Here is an 18,751-nt window from a genome sequence, read left to right as displayed (position 1 = left end):
CCGAACAAGGAGAGCGCTGATCAGAAATGCAGTCAAGAAGCCCATGGTGACTCTGGACCATAGGACAACTATTAGTCGTGCACTGCACAAAGTTGGCCTTTATGGAAGAGTGGCAGGAAGAAAGCCATTGTTAACAGAAAACCATAAGAAGTCCCGTTTGCAGTTTGCCACAAGCCATGTGGGGGACACAGCAAACATGTGGAAGAAGGTGCTCTGGTCAGATGAGACCAAAATGGAACTTTGTAGCCAAAATGCAAAATGCTATGTGTGGCGGAAAACTAACACTGCACATCACTCTGAACACACCATCCCCACTGTCAAATATGGTGGTGGCAGCATCATGCTCTGGGGGTGCTTCTCTTCAGCAGGGACAGGGAAGCTGGTCAGAGTTGATGGGAAGATGGATGGAGCCAAATACAGGGCAATCTTGGAAGAAAACCTCTTGGAGTCTGCAAAAGACTTGAGACTGAGGCGGAGGTTCACCTTCCAGCAGGACAACGACCCTAAACATAAAGCCAGGGCAACAATGGAATGGTTTAAAACAAAACATATCCATGTGTTAGAATGGCCCAGTCAAAGTCCAGATCTAAATCCAATCGAGAATCTGTGGCAAGATCTGAAAACTGCTGTTCACAAACGCTGTCCATCTAATCTGACTGAGCTGGAGCTGTTTTGCAAAGAAGAATGGGCAAGGATTTCAGTCTCTAGATGTGCAAAGCTGGTAGAGACATACCCTAAAAGACTGGCAGCTGTAATTGCAGCAAAAGGTGGTTCTACAAAGTATTGACTCAGGGGGCTTAATAATTACGCACACCCCACTTTGCAGTTATTTATTTGTAAAAAATTTTGGAATCATGTATGATTTTCGTTCCACTTCTCACGTGTACACCACTTTGTATTGGTCTTTCACGTGGAATTCCAATAAAATTGATTCATGTTTGTGGCTGTAATGTGGAAAAGTTCAAGGGGGCCGAATACTTTTGCAAGCCACTGTATATAATGAAAACTTCTCAGAAGCTAGCAAAAATTATGCTGACACTATGCCAACTATGAACAGTTTATTTTCAATATGACGGCTGAGTCATGTTAAAGTCAAAGATGAACATTGCTCATAGCTTCTGAACTGAAAAGAACAATCCTCCATTTTTTCCCCCTTTGTCAATATTTGTTTCATTGTGCTTTTTAACAGTCTTAAAAGGGTAGTTTATATCTTGTTCAACATGAGTGCAATGAATAGGGCTTGACTGAATAAACTTTTTGTCTACTATTTCAATGAAAAATCTATGGTTTTTGTTATTTGTTAAACTAATTTGGATAAATAAGGGTATTGCAACAACTCCATGTATGGTTCATGCAAGGTAGTAGTGATGTACGGGCCGGGCCGTTAAGGACCTTGGCACATCACTTGTGGGTGGCGGGTGGGTTTGGGTTGAGCTCTTCTGCTCTCCCTCCCTGCCCGGGACCTAACACTGCTGGCTGCCTCTTCTGGCTTCTGTATTTATAGGCTTGCACACGCCACGCTGGGCCCTTTTGTGATATCATTGTGGGGACAGGGCGGGGGGGGAAGGCGCGGGTCTATAAATACAGGTTAGAAGCCGGGTCAGGTAAGGTTTGGGCCACACTTCCAAATGCTAACAAAAACCCAGAAAAAAACCCACAATGCTCTCTTCACACAGGCAGCATAGGGCAGGCAGAGAATGGCACACACAGGCAATTAAGGTTAGGCAGAGTATGACATGTAGAAGTAGGCAGAGTATTGCATACAAGGCAGCAAATGGCAGACTGAATATGGCACACACAGGTAGGCAGAGTCTGGCACCTACACCTGGCAGTGTAAGGCATGTTCAAGTAGGCAGAGTATAGCACACACAGGCAGGGTAGGGCAGGCAGAGTATGGTACACACAGGCAGAGTAGGGTAGGCACAGGTGGAGCAGAGCAACTGATCAGGACCACTCTAAGATGAACAGTACGTACTGCACAATGTACAATAACATAATACCCATGCCCCTCCTACAATCTGCATGAGGTGTGAATATGTAAACAACGTTGGCACTACAGTCTTAGTCTGAACAATACAGGGTCTTACAAGTTTGAACAATGCAGTGTTTTACAGGTGTAAACAATGCACGGCCTTACAACTGTAACAAAGCAGGTGTTTACAATCTGAGTCTGGGGCGTGAACAATGCAGGGGGCATTTACTCTAGATACTTTAGGCAATGATACCTTTTTACACAACATAAGCAGTCACAGCAGTTAGATTGTAATGGGGGACCACACAGGCCACACCCACAGGCCAGATCTGGCCGCGGGCTACCAGTTGGGCAGCATTGATGTTAACCATAAATGCTAGGATTCTTCTGAAATAGGACTAACCACATTATATGCATGGTGAATACTTGAAAAAAACTACACCTCATATATTTTTGGAGTAAATATGTCTTTCTACTCCAAACTACAAAGGTTTGTTAAAATAAATGTTTTAATGATATTTCTGAAAATCACAATTACAATTGTATTTAACTTTATCTCCTATGTGTCAAGAATAGGTTAAGAATGGGTTAACAGTTTAAAAACAAATAGTACTAACAAATAGTATTAAGTATAAAGAAAATTTTATACCACATGTCCAAAATTTTTCAATCATGACTGAATAATTGGAAACATTTGGTTGTAAGGCTGCTGAATTTGAAAGTCTTTTCCTTTCCAGAAATCATAAAAAAATTCCTGTCTCAGAATAATGTACCCCCTTTATTTTAAAATAAAAGTCATCTTGGAGTTTCCTGATCTGTATGGTTCTGAACTGCTCAGTGACTTAAAATATATAATGGCTGTAATGGCTTCATGAAAAATTGGAAAAAAAACACAAATTTCACAAAACAGTGTAATTTTATCCAATGTATTGGAGTCAACAGGAAGGCAAAATTACACTGCAGTTAAAGGAGTCCTGTCACACTAAGAAACCATCCTATTATTGTGTTACTCAAGGACAAACCTACACCAGCCTCACCTCCTTTAGGCAGCATAAGGCAGGCAGGCAGGGAGCTGGGGGAAGGCAATATTTGATTGACAGCAAATATTTTGAATGAGTTATTAACAGGTATATATGTTTTATTAATACAAAGAATTTGGGTTTCACATTCTATTCTAAAAGGACTTTTATTACAGTGTTTCATATGCCTGAGTAATAGGTCCCATTTAAGGTGTTTTTAAGCTCTACAATAGCAATAAGATTGCTCTAGCTTGCTAGAGATGCACCTTTCCACTGAGCTACAACTATTTTTCACAGAAAAAGAGAAGGCTCCCATGTTGCTGATTTCTTCCAAAGACAGCACCTTGGCAGCTCCTTAAGGCTGATGCCACACTTAGCATATGGCGTATATTTTCGGCAAGCCGAATATCGATAAGACGAAAATAGCGCCATATGCTCCTACCTATGGCTGCACTCGAATAAATGGACTACACTCGGGTGCAGGCACATGTAGCCGATATCTGGTGAAGATATGAAGTCTCGCATTTTTTGGCGGATATCGGCTACATGTGCCTGCACCCCAGCGTATTTCATTCATTCGGGTGCAGGCACAAGGTAGGGTAAATGTATAGTAGCGGGGCGTATTCTCGGCAAGAGTTCCTCGGCTTGCCAAGAATACGCACATGTGGCATCAACCTAAACAGTGGGAGTGCTGGGAGGGGGAGTGGAAGGGGCTCAGATCTGATTGGTTGATGTAGAAAACAAGAAAACTATTTATGCGGGGTCATATTTTGCTATCCAACTTAGAATCAAAGTCATATAATTTGCCCAAACCAACAGCACACCCTTTGCTTTGCCCTTTTAAAGGTGACACTGTGACACTGACTGAAGTTAACCAGGCACATGTCACTAAACCTATAAACCTGTCCCAGTTTATTGTGATTTTGAGCTGCCCCCCAGGCCCAATGAGACTTCTAAAACCACAGTGTTTAAAGAACTGTCACTGTAAAGATTAATTATGAAACTTACTTAAAGAAAATTGCGGTTCGTGAGCTTTTGGCAACACAACATGGAGTTTGCAGTTATTTTTTTCAAGTATGTGTTGGCCCTAGAGTGATGCATCCTCCAGTTTTCAGGGAAATGTTAATTTTCTGAACAGTAGTTTTCTGAAAGTAATGGTTACGTGCGTAATATCGTGCACTAAATATCGCACGTGGTGGGAAATAACGCAAGAAAATCGCTCATCGCAAGTTAAATAAGGCAAAGAACATCGCTTCTTAATTATGACGCATGTCCTTTTAGTGAATCGAATGTTGTTGCAAAAAATAAGAAGTGATAAAATTTTTAACACATGCTATAAATAGCACTCGTTTTATCGACCCCTTAGTGTGTCTTGTCTTCCATTGTAAAACAAGTGCATAGTAAAGCCAAAGATAAATTCATTCATTTTATATTTTCAGTTTACCAAAAGGGACATAGAGTCACTCTTGTATTGCAGACAGAATTTATTTTCTAAAAAAAAAAAAAAAAATGACTAGAGGGAATGCAATGCTAATTCACAATTTATTACAGTATATCAAGAATACACATTTTCCAACTAATATTATATACCAATAAACATATTTAGAAAACTGTAAAATAAAATGAAATACTAAATAATAACGAGCAAAATAAATAATTCAATTAAAGTATTGACCTTTATAAAAATTAACACTGTACTACAGCTAGTGATGTTAAAGGAGAACTAAACTAACAATCCCCAGTAAATTCCACTGGCTAAAACACTAGCAGCTGTGCAAGTCAAATGTAAAAGTCTTGCCTACATTGTGTTACAATGCATTCATTTTATATCAGCATGACATGAGTGGATGGACCCACTCTCAGTTGTGGTCTGCTATCGGCACATGTGTTACACATACTACACAACAAAATGGTAACCAACTTATAATATTTCTGCAACTATTGCCAACTTTATTCCCCAGAGAGGTGCCCCTGTTCTTTCAGCTTATAGGAGGCTATTTGGTAGTTAATCTTGTTTTGATTCAACCAAAACTTGCCACCAAGTCAGGAATTCAAAAATAACTACCTGGTTTAGGGGCACTGAGAGCAACATCCAAGGGGTTGGTGAGCAACATGTTGCTCACAAACCACTGGTTGGAGATCACTGCCCTAAGGCAACCTCACAGATTTTTAGGCTTAAGAAGTATGTAGTCTAGTAAAACTGGCAAATGTCACTATAGCACATATGCTCAAGTCTGAGATTCTAAAGAAGCTGCTTAGGGGCCTTGAGAAATACTGGTAAGATGGTGGTGTGGTAACAAAGACTCAAGCAATTTTTTTCCAAACTGGAGCACCAGTTACAGATTTAACACTTTACCTTCCAAGAATGTATCCTAGAAATTCTGTCTAGAAAAGGCTCCAACTGCTAAGAATGTATATAATATATTCTTTGCAGTAAGAGCATTTTGCTCTGCATGTGCAACTTTTGCCACTGGTGCAACAGGTTAGGAGCCATGATAACCTGCGGTATGCTGGTCCTGCAATGCAATCATTGCAGGACCAACCTCCAAGCAGCACTCTACTGTGACCTATACTGGTAATCTTAAAGGGGATGTTTACCCTCAAACAACAGTCCGAGTTTGAACAGCCTCACAAGAACTAAACATGAGGTAGCTTGAATTTCCCTACTCACCGTGTTAAGCTCAATGAACTCATGTTGAACAAGGGGGTATACTGCCCCTTGAATGCAACACACTGGTAGGCAACAGACATATATGCACCCCAGTGTATTTAAAGAAGAAGGAAAGGGTAAATCCTTACCCGATACCCCTGGCTGGTGCTCCTGCTAGGAAAAAACTGCACAAGCCCGGGGTATATGTGAGTGAGTGTTCGTCTTCCTTCTTCTGAGGTTGACGCATGCACAGTTGAGCAAAAACAATGGCTTTTTTTGTCAGCTTTTCACTCTGCTGTGCATGCATAAAGACCAAAGCCAGAAGAAGGATCACTAGCTTGCACACACCTTGGCCGGTGCAGTTTTCTCCTAACAGCCTTTCCTTCTCCTTTAAAGTGATAATAACAAACTCCTATGAAAATCAATAGGACCATGTCAGTATTAATAGGAAAATTGGCATATGAAATTCTTTCTACAAGAGCCCCCAAGTTGCTACCTGCCCAACAGTACCTGCACTTGGGATCAGTAGAGGGCCACAGGAGCAGCAGTTACACAATCTTTCCATAGTCTAAAGTACATATGAACACTACTCTAACCTCCAATCATGCTGCTGACAACCCAGCATAGAAAACCTATTCTCCACTTTTATGTATCTAATTTTGTGTCAGTGTGTTGACTGTGGTAAGTACCACTGGACTTTACACTTGCCTTCAGTAGAATCACTGAAAGCAAAATCTGACTTTTATGGAGGGCATACATGTAAAGAAAGTGGGTGCATTTTTCTGTGGCTCTAATCTCACAATTTGATAAATCTGCCCCACTGTGTCAGATTTGATTTAGCTGGACATTTAGTGGCATTACTTACTTTCAACCATCTGTGGGGCCTACCTTATTCTGTCAGGTTTAACTTTTTGAAATGTATCTATAGAAGATTTCTCAACACACAAATTAATCAGACTGGTCAGGGTTGTCAGTGCATGCAGGCTTTTCATTTAAAGATTGGAGCAAGTGTGTTTTGTATCAGAAGCCACTGCTAGGGTGAAGACACACACAGAGCTAGTAGCTGCTACTTGTCACGACTACAAAAATAGACAATGCTGATCATTTACTTATAATTGTCTCTACTTGTGTTTTAGCAGAGGCAATTCTCAGTATTGTCTATGGCAAGATATTTTCTGGCACCCTAGTAGCCGTGACAAGTAGGTGCTAATAAGTAGCTCTGTGTGTCTATGCCCTTGGAGATAAATGCCTATATAAACATGAAACCACCGCACTGATATTCAAATCAATACATTTTAGACCAGATGGAGCACTTAAAAAATGAAAAAAGCAACTTTGACCTTAATTTGTAAATGTTCTAAAATAATAAAATGCAACAGACTGCTTTATTTTTAAAAATTCATCAGTCCATTTTAAAATCCTTAAGATGAAATGCCCCTTTAACATATCAAATAAACAGTAACAATTTGCAAAGAACTGGAAGCTGCACTTCATTCAGCTAATGCCATCCCAGTTTCAGAAGCCAAGCATCATTTCTGAACACACCAAGTGCCAAACATAGATTTGTTTAGGTGAATTGCCAGTGTATTAATTAGTTTGGTTTCATGTTAGTGGCATTAACATATGTTATTCAGGGCCCCCAAAGGAAGGGGGTTCTTGAGGGGGTGCTTGCACTTAGCGGGCCCCTTGTTGCCAGCGAGCTGCAGACTGCCAAAGGGAGGTTGCTAGGGTGCCTGCATGTTCTTTCCCCTTACACAGTTTTATGTACTGCTGCTTTTGTCACAGTTTTAGTCCAAGTTTAAACGTCACCCTCTAGCCTATCAAACTGTGCACCGGGATTAAAAATTCTGTGACACAAGAAGCAGCATAGAAAGCTGTGTAGGGTTAAAACATTTAAGGCAACTTAGTTGCACCCTCCCCTTACCAAGTGTGCAGCTCACTGACAGCAGAGTCCCCGGCTAACTTGAATTAGTGCATACTGCCCAACAGTACTGTCTATAACTCCCGATTTATCTACAACAACCCGAAATCCCAGGTCGTTACTTACACCTCCCGCAAAGTTGTTAACTGCAAGATCCTTGCCTCCTGTTTTACAGAAAATCCCGAAGCCACAAGTCTCATCACGCGAGACTGTGGCATCACGCTTACACGTAGAGCAGTGACGCGCACGTAGCCGCCTTGTGGGCGTGGTGAGCAGAGATGGGGTAATTCAGTGTTATACAATCGGACGGTGCTAGTGAGTGTTAGTGGGCTCGCTCGCAAACTGCTTTTTCGTCTGCTTCTACCGCCTACTTTTGTTAGAGGGAAGAAGACTTTCATGTGTGGTTTCGCCCCTCAAATGTTTCTATATTTTCCTAGAAATTATTTATATATTTACTAATCAGTGCCTAGAAACTAAAAAAAAAAACAAAACACTTTTTACTGGTTGCCAACAGAGCCTTTTATCCCAATTCGACTAGAAAGGAAACCCCTTTTGTGCAAATTAGAGCCATGTGTCATGTTTTTAGTGTTCTGCAGTTTGAGGGTCCCAGTATTTTTGTGAAAATAAGGGGGAGAATAAGGGTATTTTACGAAACGCCAAATGGTGTAATTGAACAAAATTAATATTTTACTCTCTTTTCTCAGGGCCTAAACATAATGTGCGCAGGTTGCCTGTAAGTTCTGCAGCTAAAAGTTCTGGGATCCCAAAAGGGTATTAGTATGCCCTCAAGGCATAATCTTCTATGCCAGGATTCATTCTACAACCCCCAAGTATTGAAACTACCTTGAGAATTGAATCTCCAAAGAAGCTAAAAGGAAATCTTTATGCAAACCTCTTAAGGTCTATCACAATCTGATAGTAACTACATACAATTTAAGATTGCATCAGTTATACATCACTCCACTCAGTCTTTGCCTAATGAACAGTGCCCAAATCCACAGCTGCCCCAAGTGTGGAGAACAAAATGCTAATACCCATATGATATGGTCATGCCCAGTGATAGTTATATTTTGGAAAGAAGTGTCAGATTATTTACAAGATAAGGCAGGCTTCCCCAAAATTTTCTCCCCTGAAACTTGCCAACCCCCAGAGAGACCTTTGAAGGACCCATCTTTTTGTGGCTAGGAAGACTATTGGTACTAGCTGGATGTGTTCCAGCACCCTGTAACTAAGGCACTGGTTAGACTTAATTAGATCTAGGCTCCTATTAATTCAATTAACATGTGTCTAGAGGTTCCCCTGGAAGTATGAGAAAATCAGGGAGAACTGGGCACTCTCAATGAACTGGTGATCATCTAATGTGAATCTCAGGCAAAACCATCACCAAATCATATGTATGCTGATCTTGATAAATCTGTAATACCCTGCTGACTTCTAACTACTGAAATGTATTGTACCGGACCTGCTCTAAATACCTCAACCATATCAAACCCCCATCACATTGGCCCCTAACCATGTTCTAAAAAGCTTACAAATAAAATCCTGTTTTAAAAAAAGGGGGGGCATTGGTGAAGATTGGTGGTGCTGGCAGGGAATTCCTCTGTTTCACTGAGAAGAAAGCCCATGCCAGCTGTCAACCACTGTTAACCGTAAGACTTTTTTTAGTTCAGGTAGAGTATTTTATGTGAAGAAAAGGACAATATTTTTTATAAATAAAGGACAAATTATTGGCTAATCTTGGTAATGGATACTAACAGTAATTTTAAGTTATTAGGCTTTTTTTAAGGTAGCATTGGAGGTTTCCAAGATTTTTTTCTGGTGCCTCTTATCTTCTAATTTGACCAATGATTAAAATGCTTTTATGCAAACTAGGGCCAGGTAAAATTAAGGTATATTAGATAGAAAAGGCTCTTTTAGGTACATAGAGATAAAGAGCTGGCCCTGGGTTTAGCTGTCAGTGGGCTTGTATTAATATGGTACAGATCGTTCTACTTTGGCCTTTGATGTAACATATTACTTGGGAGAATGATGGGAACAAGATTTCTGTGAAGATAAAAGTTTAGTGAAATTTTTAATGTTGGGCCTAAAAGCAACAAAGTTATAGGCTCACACCCCTCAAGCAAATGTTAAAATTGCATGCTTCCTATTTTTGGCCCCCAGTGATCAGTCTCAGATAGCCCCCTTAAAAGTTCAATTTTCTTGCTGGGCTTTTGCATGAAATAGGTTTGCAACGTCTGTCCCCATACTATATAAGCAAGGCTGCCTGGAAAGGAGGGGGAGCGTGGATTACAATGGCATGGCAGTGGCACCCTAGGGTTACTTTCCCTTCCATGATATAAGGACAGGAAATGATTATATAAAAGGGCTTCCCTTCCCCCTAATCACTGTATTTATACTGTACAGTTAGGGTTGGGAATCCTTACCAACTACCACAGTCCAATCCAGGATACAAAAATCACAGTAAATAGGATAGAATTATCTTTCACATGCCGAAGGCAGCACTTACAGATATCTCCTCCCATAGGTAGGAAAAACCTTTCCCAATTTTCCACCACACCTGATAAAACCTATCCAGTAGTGTTTTTCCTACCTGCAGGTCAGGGCTACATCACTCTGATTTTATGTGGCCTGTTATGGTAACTTGGTTGAGGAGCCACTCAGGATGATTGCTTGAGGGGTGTGGGGGCTATAAATTTGGCCATTGGTTAACAATTTAACTAAACTTTTCTCTTTGCAGAAATCCCATTATTCTTCTGAGATATATGTGTTACCTTCTAGGCCAGAGTAGAAGGATCCGTATCATATTATTACTAAATAACTTTACCCCTAAATTCTGAAAAATATTGCCCTAGCCTTTACATAAAACACTGGACATCCTTTTGAAGCCCAAGAATTTTCCACTGCGGAACCGACAGGGAACTGGCACACTTTGGTGTTAGGATCAAAGGAACTGGTAGTGTAACTGCAGAAGGTGCACGCCCTTGAGGGAATTTAAGCTCTTGCATGTAAGTCCGCTAAGAAAATTTGCATCTGGAGAGGGGGAGGGAACCCAGAAATGATTGTGACATTAATAAACGAGTAAAAGATTACTTTTGGACAATTTTATCCATTGTATTCTCATAAATTAGTTCTAATTACTGGGACCCTCGAGTTACAAAAAAATCTAAAACGTTACTAATTTCACATGGCCCTGCTTTGCACAAAAACTCTTTCCTTTTTGGTTCAATTTAGAGTTGAGGCTCTGATTGATTGGCAGGCACTGTTGTCAACCAAGGAAAAGTCTTTTTTTTTTTTTTAGTTCCCTGGCACACACAGCTCTGAGCAGAAAATATAAATCACTTATTAGAAAATATTAGGAGCTGAGGTGGTGGAGGGCATGTTGTGCAATCAACACAAAAGAAAAGTTATTTAAGGCTTCTCTAACTAAAGTAGGAGGTGTGAGCAGAGTAAAAACAGATTGTGAGCAGAGCTACCTCCACTTACTAGTAGCTTCCAATTGTGAAATGCTGAATTACGCTCTCTGCTCATCACTCCTACAAGGCGGCTATGTGACGCCACAGTCTCGCGTGATGAGACTTGTGGTGTCTGGATTTTCTGTAAAACAGGAGACAAGGAATTTGTAGTTAACAGCTTTGTAAGAGGTGTAAATAGTTATCCAGTATTGCTGGCTGTGTCAGGAAAATTGGGTGTGATAAATGGGACTGTTGGGCAGTATACACTTACTTAAATTAGCTGGGCCTCCTGCTGCCAATGAGCTGCACCCTTTGGATGGGAGGGTGGGAGCCAGAGTGCCTTCATGTTTTTTTCTCTACACAGCTTTGACTATTGCTTGTTTAGTCAGTAGTGAAGTAGTTTTAGTTCTGGTAGAGATACACAGGGATTGGATAGGCTAGAGCAGGGGACCCAAACCTTTTTTACCCACAAACAACATTTAAATATAAAAAAAGGAGGGGAACAACATGAAAAAGTTCCTAGAGGGTGCCCAATAATGGCTGTGATTGGTTAATTGGTAGACAATGTAGACTGTCAGACTACAGGATGTTCTGTATGCCTCGAAAACATGCTTTCAAGCCAAGAATTCAAAAATGAGCACCTGCTTTAAGGCCACTAGGAGCAACAACCAAGGGGTTGGTAAGCAACATGTTGCTCCTGATTCCTGAACCCCTAAAAGGTGAAGTTTGAACTCCCCACCTATCGAGAGCCTATGCAGCTTTACTGGGACTAAAACTGTAGGGGAAAGAACATTCAGGCACTCTAGCAACCTTTCTTCTCAAGTCTGCGGCTAACTGACAGCAAAGGGCCCTGTAATCCAAGTAAGTGCAGCACAGCTACACCCCCTTAAGATCTAAAACCAATCAGACACAGGATGGCTGATCCCCTTTCCCTTATTGGGGTCTGGTGAGAGGCAGTCATTTCTGTTACTATACACATAGGATCTGTGACTTTTTCCTAGCATATCGAACTCACATTGAGCCATAGATCTAAAAGGACCACATGCAGAAGAGGGAGCTAAAAGGAGACATATTTTCAAAAGATATCAATTGGAATAATTTCCCCATTTAAAAATAAACTTGTGTCCTATAGGAACCATTAATGATGTTACTAATTTGTCCCATCTGTGGTTTTTTTTTTTTTTAACCATTAGGCCCTGGTGGGGTCCTGTTAATTTCATTGTATGTTTCCCATGATAGAGTCCTGCTCATGTCTGTTTTTTTAGACCTGCACCCAACCTTTATCCATTTTTTTGTCCCTATGCAGTTCCACCTGACCTGCCCTCTATAGTAAGCATCTTCGTATACCAAAGTGATGCCACATAAGCTGAAAGTGATGTCACATACCAAGCTGTTCCATGGAAAAAAGTTTATTTTCAATTATTTAACCCTTAAATAGCTGTCTGTAACCCACCCCACTGCAGCTAAAGAGTACCCACTGACCACCCACACAGTTGGGACATCAAATATATTTGAGCTGAGTCCTGACTGATTTACTAGTATTCCGCATGTCCCGGACCCACTTCAGGATTCTACCCTGTATTTTCTGATGGCAGCCCTGGTTTCATTAGTCATTAATTGTTTGTAAGTGCTTTAGGACAGTAATTTACTGAGTTTACAGTCAGATCTTAGTGCCCGTATAAGTGAATATACAATGCCTATTTTTTTAAAAAAATCTTGGGTATCTCACCTGCTGTGTCGCCAGTTCCAAGGCCATTTAAGTAAAGGATGGAGAGGAGGTGGGGTTCAGTTTTCTCCAGAGCCACCCTAAGATCTTGGAAGTGGTCCTTTTCCTTTACCAAAAGCATTTTTAGTAAGAGGTCTACTTTCTCCTGACCACTGGAACTGCTGCCATCCAGCTCCTCTCTGTCTCTGATGGTGAGGGCCCCAGCCTCCTCCAGAACATTCAAAAGTCTGTCTGCATCGCTTATGGACTCCGTCAGGTTCTTGTGGCACTTTTTCAACAACTCCCTGTGCTTGGGCTCCATCCTGGACAGGAGGAAGCAGTATAGTTGGGACTGACTTCTCCCTCCTCCACCCCTGTGTGTGGTTTTGCGTGGTCTGTACTCCCGAGTTACAGGCTCTGTATGAACCTAGAGCTTCCAGCCTGCATACAAGCTGAACACTGGCTTGCCCTCCTGCAACCTCTGCTCGCACACAGCTCAGCCAGTCTGGAAGCAGCAGCCATATTGCTCAGCTGGGTAGGGCTACAGGACTGCATGCTGTGCCTCACCTTAAAGCTGTCTTCTTTTCCCTTCGCTCCCTCTCTCCTTCCTTGTTAATTCTTTCCAGTCAGCAACAGCAAGGAAAAAACTATTCTCCCCCCTCCCAGTGTAAGACGAGGATCAGCTTCCTGCTACATGTCTGCACAGTTCAGCTGGAGTGTTTCGCTTCCTTCTCTTCTATCTGCCCTAAAGCCTTTTCTCTACGTACTATGGATCATTATTTCCCTTTGAAGCCTGCAAACTCCACAATCTTTTCTTTTCCCACTAGCAGCAACAATGTGTCTCTTTAAGTGTGGGATATTTCACCCCTCCTCTCTGTCTCTGTTTAACTCCCTCCTCCTTTCCCTCCCCTTGTGTCTCTACCTCCTTGGCTGTGGTTTATCTGTATTGTTTTCTTTCCTTTTATAGCTTAAGGGTAATGTCCCACTGAGAGATTAGTCGGCCACGACTAATGTCTTTCCACAGGCAACAAAGGGAATCGCCGGTGGAAAGGCCTACACATCTCTTCGGTTTTCACGCAAAGTTTGTTAATGCAGGCAACTTTGCGATTCACAGGCAGATAAGTTGGTGAATCGATATGAAGGACCTAAATCGGCGGCTTAAATCTGCCCGTGTAAGGCCACCTTAAGTTAGCAGTACCTACCTAAGGGGCCCCAATTATTACTTCACTGGTGACCTGGGCCACCTATGTGGTTGGCCATGCCCCTGATGCACCCCCTTGTGATCAGCCCAGCCCCCTAGGTCCGGACCAGTAATCTGTGGATTCTGTCAAATGCCAGAAGGGCTGCTGTAAGATGCCATAGTCACTATTTAGTGGGCTTGTGAGGAATTGCTTGGGCCTTGAAATGCCAGGGCCTATTTTGAATCCCAGTCCGGGACTGTAAGCCCCCCCCCCCCCCATTCCCTTGCAAGCCCTGCCTATTTTGTTATACAGAACTCGCATCATCACATCTCTTGGGGCACCCCTCTGCCGTGGGGCCCCTGACTGGAATACCCTCTGTGATCCCGGTGAAGTTCTGTTGTACTAAATTATGACAGATGACAGATTCAAATCTGAATGTAAACACTTTCCAGCTGGACATGAATGCAAAGCACAATTATATATTGGCCCACCTTCCCCAGTATCTAACTGATTAGTCTTTGGGCTGAATAGATGGTTACCCTACAACTGCACATTCAAGAGGAGCTTTATTATTATTGACTGTGATTTTAATTTACAAAAACGCATTATTTCCTATTTTCTTGCCATTAAAAAACACTGACTAACTTACCCCTTCTCTTCCATAATTTGTTCAAAGGGAGATCTGTATAAATTAAGCCCTACCTAACCCCAGCTGTAGCCTTTTTAGACTTTGAGAAAAGGAGCTCATTATACAGAGTGCTTATCTGTGTATTGGTTATTTTTTTTATCAGTTTTTCCTCTGTTCAGAAATAAAAACCATAGTTAAATCTTAAAGGAGACATATTGGATAAATGGAAAAAAACCCTAATTATGTAGGCAATTATGAATAATATATGCTGGTTTCACTTTGGGCTAAAAATGAATCCTAGCTGTAAAAATTACCTCTTTATTGGAGCTCCCTATAGATTCTATCAGTTCTTGGTCCCTGTTTCAAATGAAGGGTAGGCGTGTCCTAACAGTCCCTGCCAGAAGCACAGTAGGAGGGGGATAGCCAATCACAGCCTTGCACTCACAAACAAAAATAGAAAGTGGGAAGCACACCATACAAAACACAATAAACCTTGGTGCTAGAGCCAAAAATCTACAAGCAGGAACAAATGTCAGCACTCTTAGGATTTTCACGAACGATCAAGGAGTCATCAAGTATTTGCAAGCGGTGAAGTTTTATTACCAACGTTTCAGTCCTCACTTGGGACTTTCGTCAGGGAATACAAAGAAAGTGCATACACATCAGCATTTTAAAGAGAAAATTGGCGCCAAGAGATAGTGTTGCTAGGCAACAGAGGGTAAACAAAACCAAGAGCAGAGACAAAAAGATAAATAAAGAAATAAAAGGAAAAAAATAAACAGTGTGTGTGTGTGGTTTTGTTACGCCGCTCCATCCCCATAAACCCCCGAGCAATCGGCAAATCAGGTACTTACAGACGAACGTGTCAGGGGCGCAGGACAGTAATCCGCTCTTGACAGTGCAGGAGTATATCACGCACTCTTGTGTTCGAGACGGCACTGGGAGAGTCAAGCGTTGCTATGCGGTTGTGGCTATTAGAAACGCCGTGTTGCGTCACGGCCGTCTTTCCCCTCCTGGGCTAATCTAATTGCTGTAGCAGTCCCGGACCGAGCGCTATTCGCAGCGCTTAACGTGTGGACACCAGGAGTCACAAGTACTCGGTAGTGACAGAGTAGTTGTGCCAAATCCCTTGTCCTGAGGTAGCGGGGTGTCCATAGGGGGATAGCCATCTTAGAAAACGCTTATTTGTCCTGTCATAGCCCCCCGCGGGGCAATTCCCGTACAGTGCACATCTCATATTAAAGGATACCCCCCGCGGGGTAAGTCCATTATAGGGTTACTGCCCCTACCTTTGGCCTCATCCGCATGAGGAGCTACGAGAAGGCTTCATGGGGTACGGCTGTTCCCCGTTTAATGCCATTGCACAGAGGGGTTAGTGGGGGATAGGGGCAAGGAAACTGTCAGGGACACACATCGATAAAAAGAATAAACACAAAAAGCAATTGAAGGCTGTAGACAGTAAGTGGACAAAAAATTGGAAATTAGGAAACATAGTGGTATTTAGATATCATCACTCAGAAGCCAAGCAGAGCTAGTCTGATCAGGGCAAAAAAGTGTGATGCTGAGAAGAGTAGTAGCGGCAGGAAGGGAGTAACAGGCCATCACTATAAGATAGGGTGGCAGAAAGGCCACAGCTTTTATGTAAAGAATATATACAGTGTAACTTCACCGCTTGCAAATACTTGATGACTCCTTGATCGTTCGTGAAAATCCTAAGAGTGCCGACATTTGTTCCTGCTTATATATATATATATATAGCGAACCCAGGGTGGCACTCTGCTTCAGCTCTTAGCTCGGGTGCAAGGTAAATGATTTAAATATCCAAAAAAGACCAGCAACACCGAGTTATGTTCCAAAAACAATCAATTGTGTATTAAAAACGCATGAACAGCCAACGTTATGTTTCGGTCCCCATCGGGACCTTTCTCAAGGCAACCATGCTAAACCAACCCCATGTTCTATTTATCCATAGTGAACCAGCAAATAGGAAGTGACATCAGTGCACCCATGCCATAAAGTGACTATTGCAGTAAAGCATGTAACCAATGCTGCAAAGTGATCCGTGCCATAGATTATCATTAGATAATTAGTGCTCACATAAAGTGTCTATTGCACACATGCCATAACGTGACTATTGCAGTAAAGCATGTAGCTAGTGCTGCAAAGTGATCCGTGCCATAAATTGTCATTAAAACGTTACATGCCATAAAGTGACCACTGCAGTAAAATGTGCAGCGAATGCTATAAAGTGATCAGTGCCATAAATTATCATTAAAATATTCCAAGTGCAAATCTGGTGCTATTTAAATTAATACCCCTTTAAAACAATCATTAAAGTACAGTGAAGTGATTCGGCAAAGCAATCATTAAAAATCCGTGAAACCGTACAATACATCATGTTAAAAATATACACATTACAGTGTCATGATTTTATAGTGTGTACACAAAAAAGTGAATAAATACAATTAAACATATATCAATATAAGATTAAAAACATCATAACATTGTATGTACGCTGCGCCAATCAATTCAAACCAAACACTATCCTAATTAGTGGGGGCCCCCAATCTAATTCAAGGTCTGCCTATTATAACATTCACATGCATATGCACATATCAGTTCCACAGCAAGATATACCAACTTGAGGATCCCATTTACCTATATCATATAATAAATTGTAATAACAATACCAGCACAATCCCAATGTGAAATTGGACAGAAGAACTCACAGAAAACAGTTCAGCGATAAGGAACTATTTAAGCCCCTAGGAGCCACGCAATCCAGTTCATATGTCCAAAATGCTTCTCTTTGGAGTAAAATACGATCAATGTCGCCACCCCTTTGCACACCTGAAATACAATCAATAGGCATGCATTTAAACGATGAAGCTGGATGCTTAGCATGCAGCCAGTGTTGTGCCACAGGTTGTTTGGATATATCCTGTTTTCCCTCCTTCTTTGCAGGTTTAGGGTCCAGAGCAGCCCTGATAGTAGCACGATGCATATTAATCCTTTCCTTTAACTGTCTACAAGTCTTGCCACAATAGATCAGCCCACATGGACACTTGATAATATATACCACATTACGTGTGGTGCATGTGAGCCTGTGTCTAATGGAGTATGATTTCCAAGTATGCGGGTGATGAAAGGAGTCCCCTACTATTAAGGTATTACACATTACACAGTTGCCGCATCTGAACACACCCATCTTGCCCATATTTGTTCATGTGATATATTTGCTTACCGGATCCGCAGAGGATAATAGCTCCTTTAAATTCTTGTTCCTTTTATATCCGAACCGGACCCGTTTTCGATTAATCGCTGTCAATTCAGCATCAGTTTTCACAATGGGCCAATGCTGCAATATGGATTTTTTAATAAAAGGGGTGTGCGCATCATAAGTGGTCATGTAGTACACAACATCATTTTCAACATCCCCCTCCTGTTCCAGTTTATCCCTCAAAATTGCCTCCCGGTCTAGGGATTTAGCCCATGTTGTAATTCCTGTGATCAGTTCCGTCGGATACCCTCTCTCGAGGAACCTTATTGCCATAGCTTCCAATGCCTCTTGCCTCTCTTCCGGCTTACTTGTTATCCTAACCACCCGTAACATCTGTGATTTGGGCAGTGAATCCAAAAGGTGCCGTGGGTGACTGCTGGTGTAGTGTAATAATGAATTTCTATCTGTAGGTTTCTGAAAGATCTTTGTATGTAACTTATTATTTGAATCCTTGTATACAGTTACATCCAAAAAGTCTATGCTGTGCTTATCCCTGTGTACTGTAAATCTTATGCTAGACGGTACACCATTCAGATCATTTACAAATGTCAAAAGATCCTCGTCTGTCCCATACCAAAGGAAAAACAGATCGTCTATGTAGCGCCTAAAATAACCCCCATGCTTGCGAAACAGTGGATGACAGTAAATATTACAAGTTTCGTACCAATACATAAAGATATTGGCATATGTAGGTGCTACATTAGACCCCATAGCCGTTCCGGTTAGTTGGAGGAAATAGTTATCCTCAAATTTGAAATAATTGTTGTGCAGAATAAATTCCAAAAGGGTCAAAATAAATTCCACAGGTGGACCAGTATATACAGGGTTATTGCTCAAAAGGTCTCTGACCGCATGTATGCCTGCATCATGTGGGATGCATGTATATAAACTATGAACGTCCATAGTGACAAAAAGAAAATTCCCATCCCCAGCATTAATGCTG

General features: G+C 41.6%; 1 protein-coding gene across 4 annotated transcripts in view; it reads right to left on the bottom strand.

The window, feature by feature from the left end:
- Positions 1–17,329, bottom strand: part of dlg5 (discs large homolog 5) — a 111,514-nt gene extending 94,185 nt beyond the window's left edge. For 2 of the 4 annotated variants that reach the window (XM_004916019.3, XM_002937130.4), the window contains exon 1: positions 12,744–13,590. In XM_004916019.3, the coding sequence (XP_004916076.1) occupies positions 12,744–13,041 (298 nt within the window). In that variant the 5' untranslated portion in view covers positions 13,042–13,590. Of the gene's footprint in view, positions 1–7,688; positions 7,814–12,743; positions 13,591–17,257 lie in introns of those variants that run through there. The other 2 variants (XM_031905938.1, XM_004916020.4) reach the window with 2 other exon arrangements.
- Positions 17,330–18,751: the final 1,422 nt, after the last annotated feature.

The sequence above is a fragment of the Xenopus tropicalis genome, chromosome 7, assembly GCF_000004195.4.
Source record: "Xenopus tropicalis strain Nigerian chromosome 7, UCB_Xtro_10.0, whole genome shotgun sequence".
Classification (NCBI taxonomy): Eukaryota; Metazoa; Chordata; class Amphibia; order Anura; family Pipidae; genus Xenopus; species Xenopus tropicalis.
Note: the sequence above shows the minus strand (reverse complement) of the source record. Positions and strands in the feature narration are given on the sequence as shown.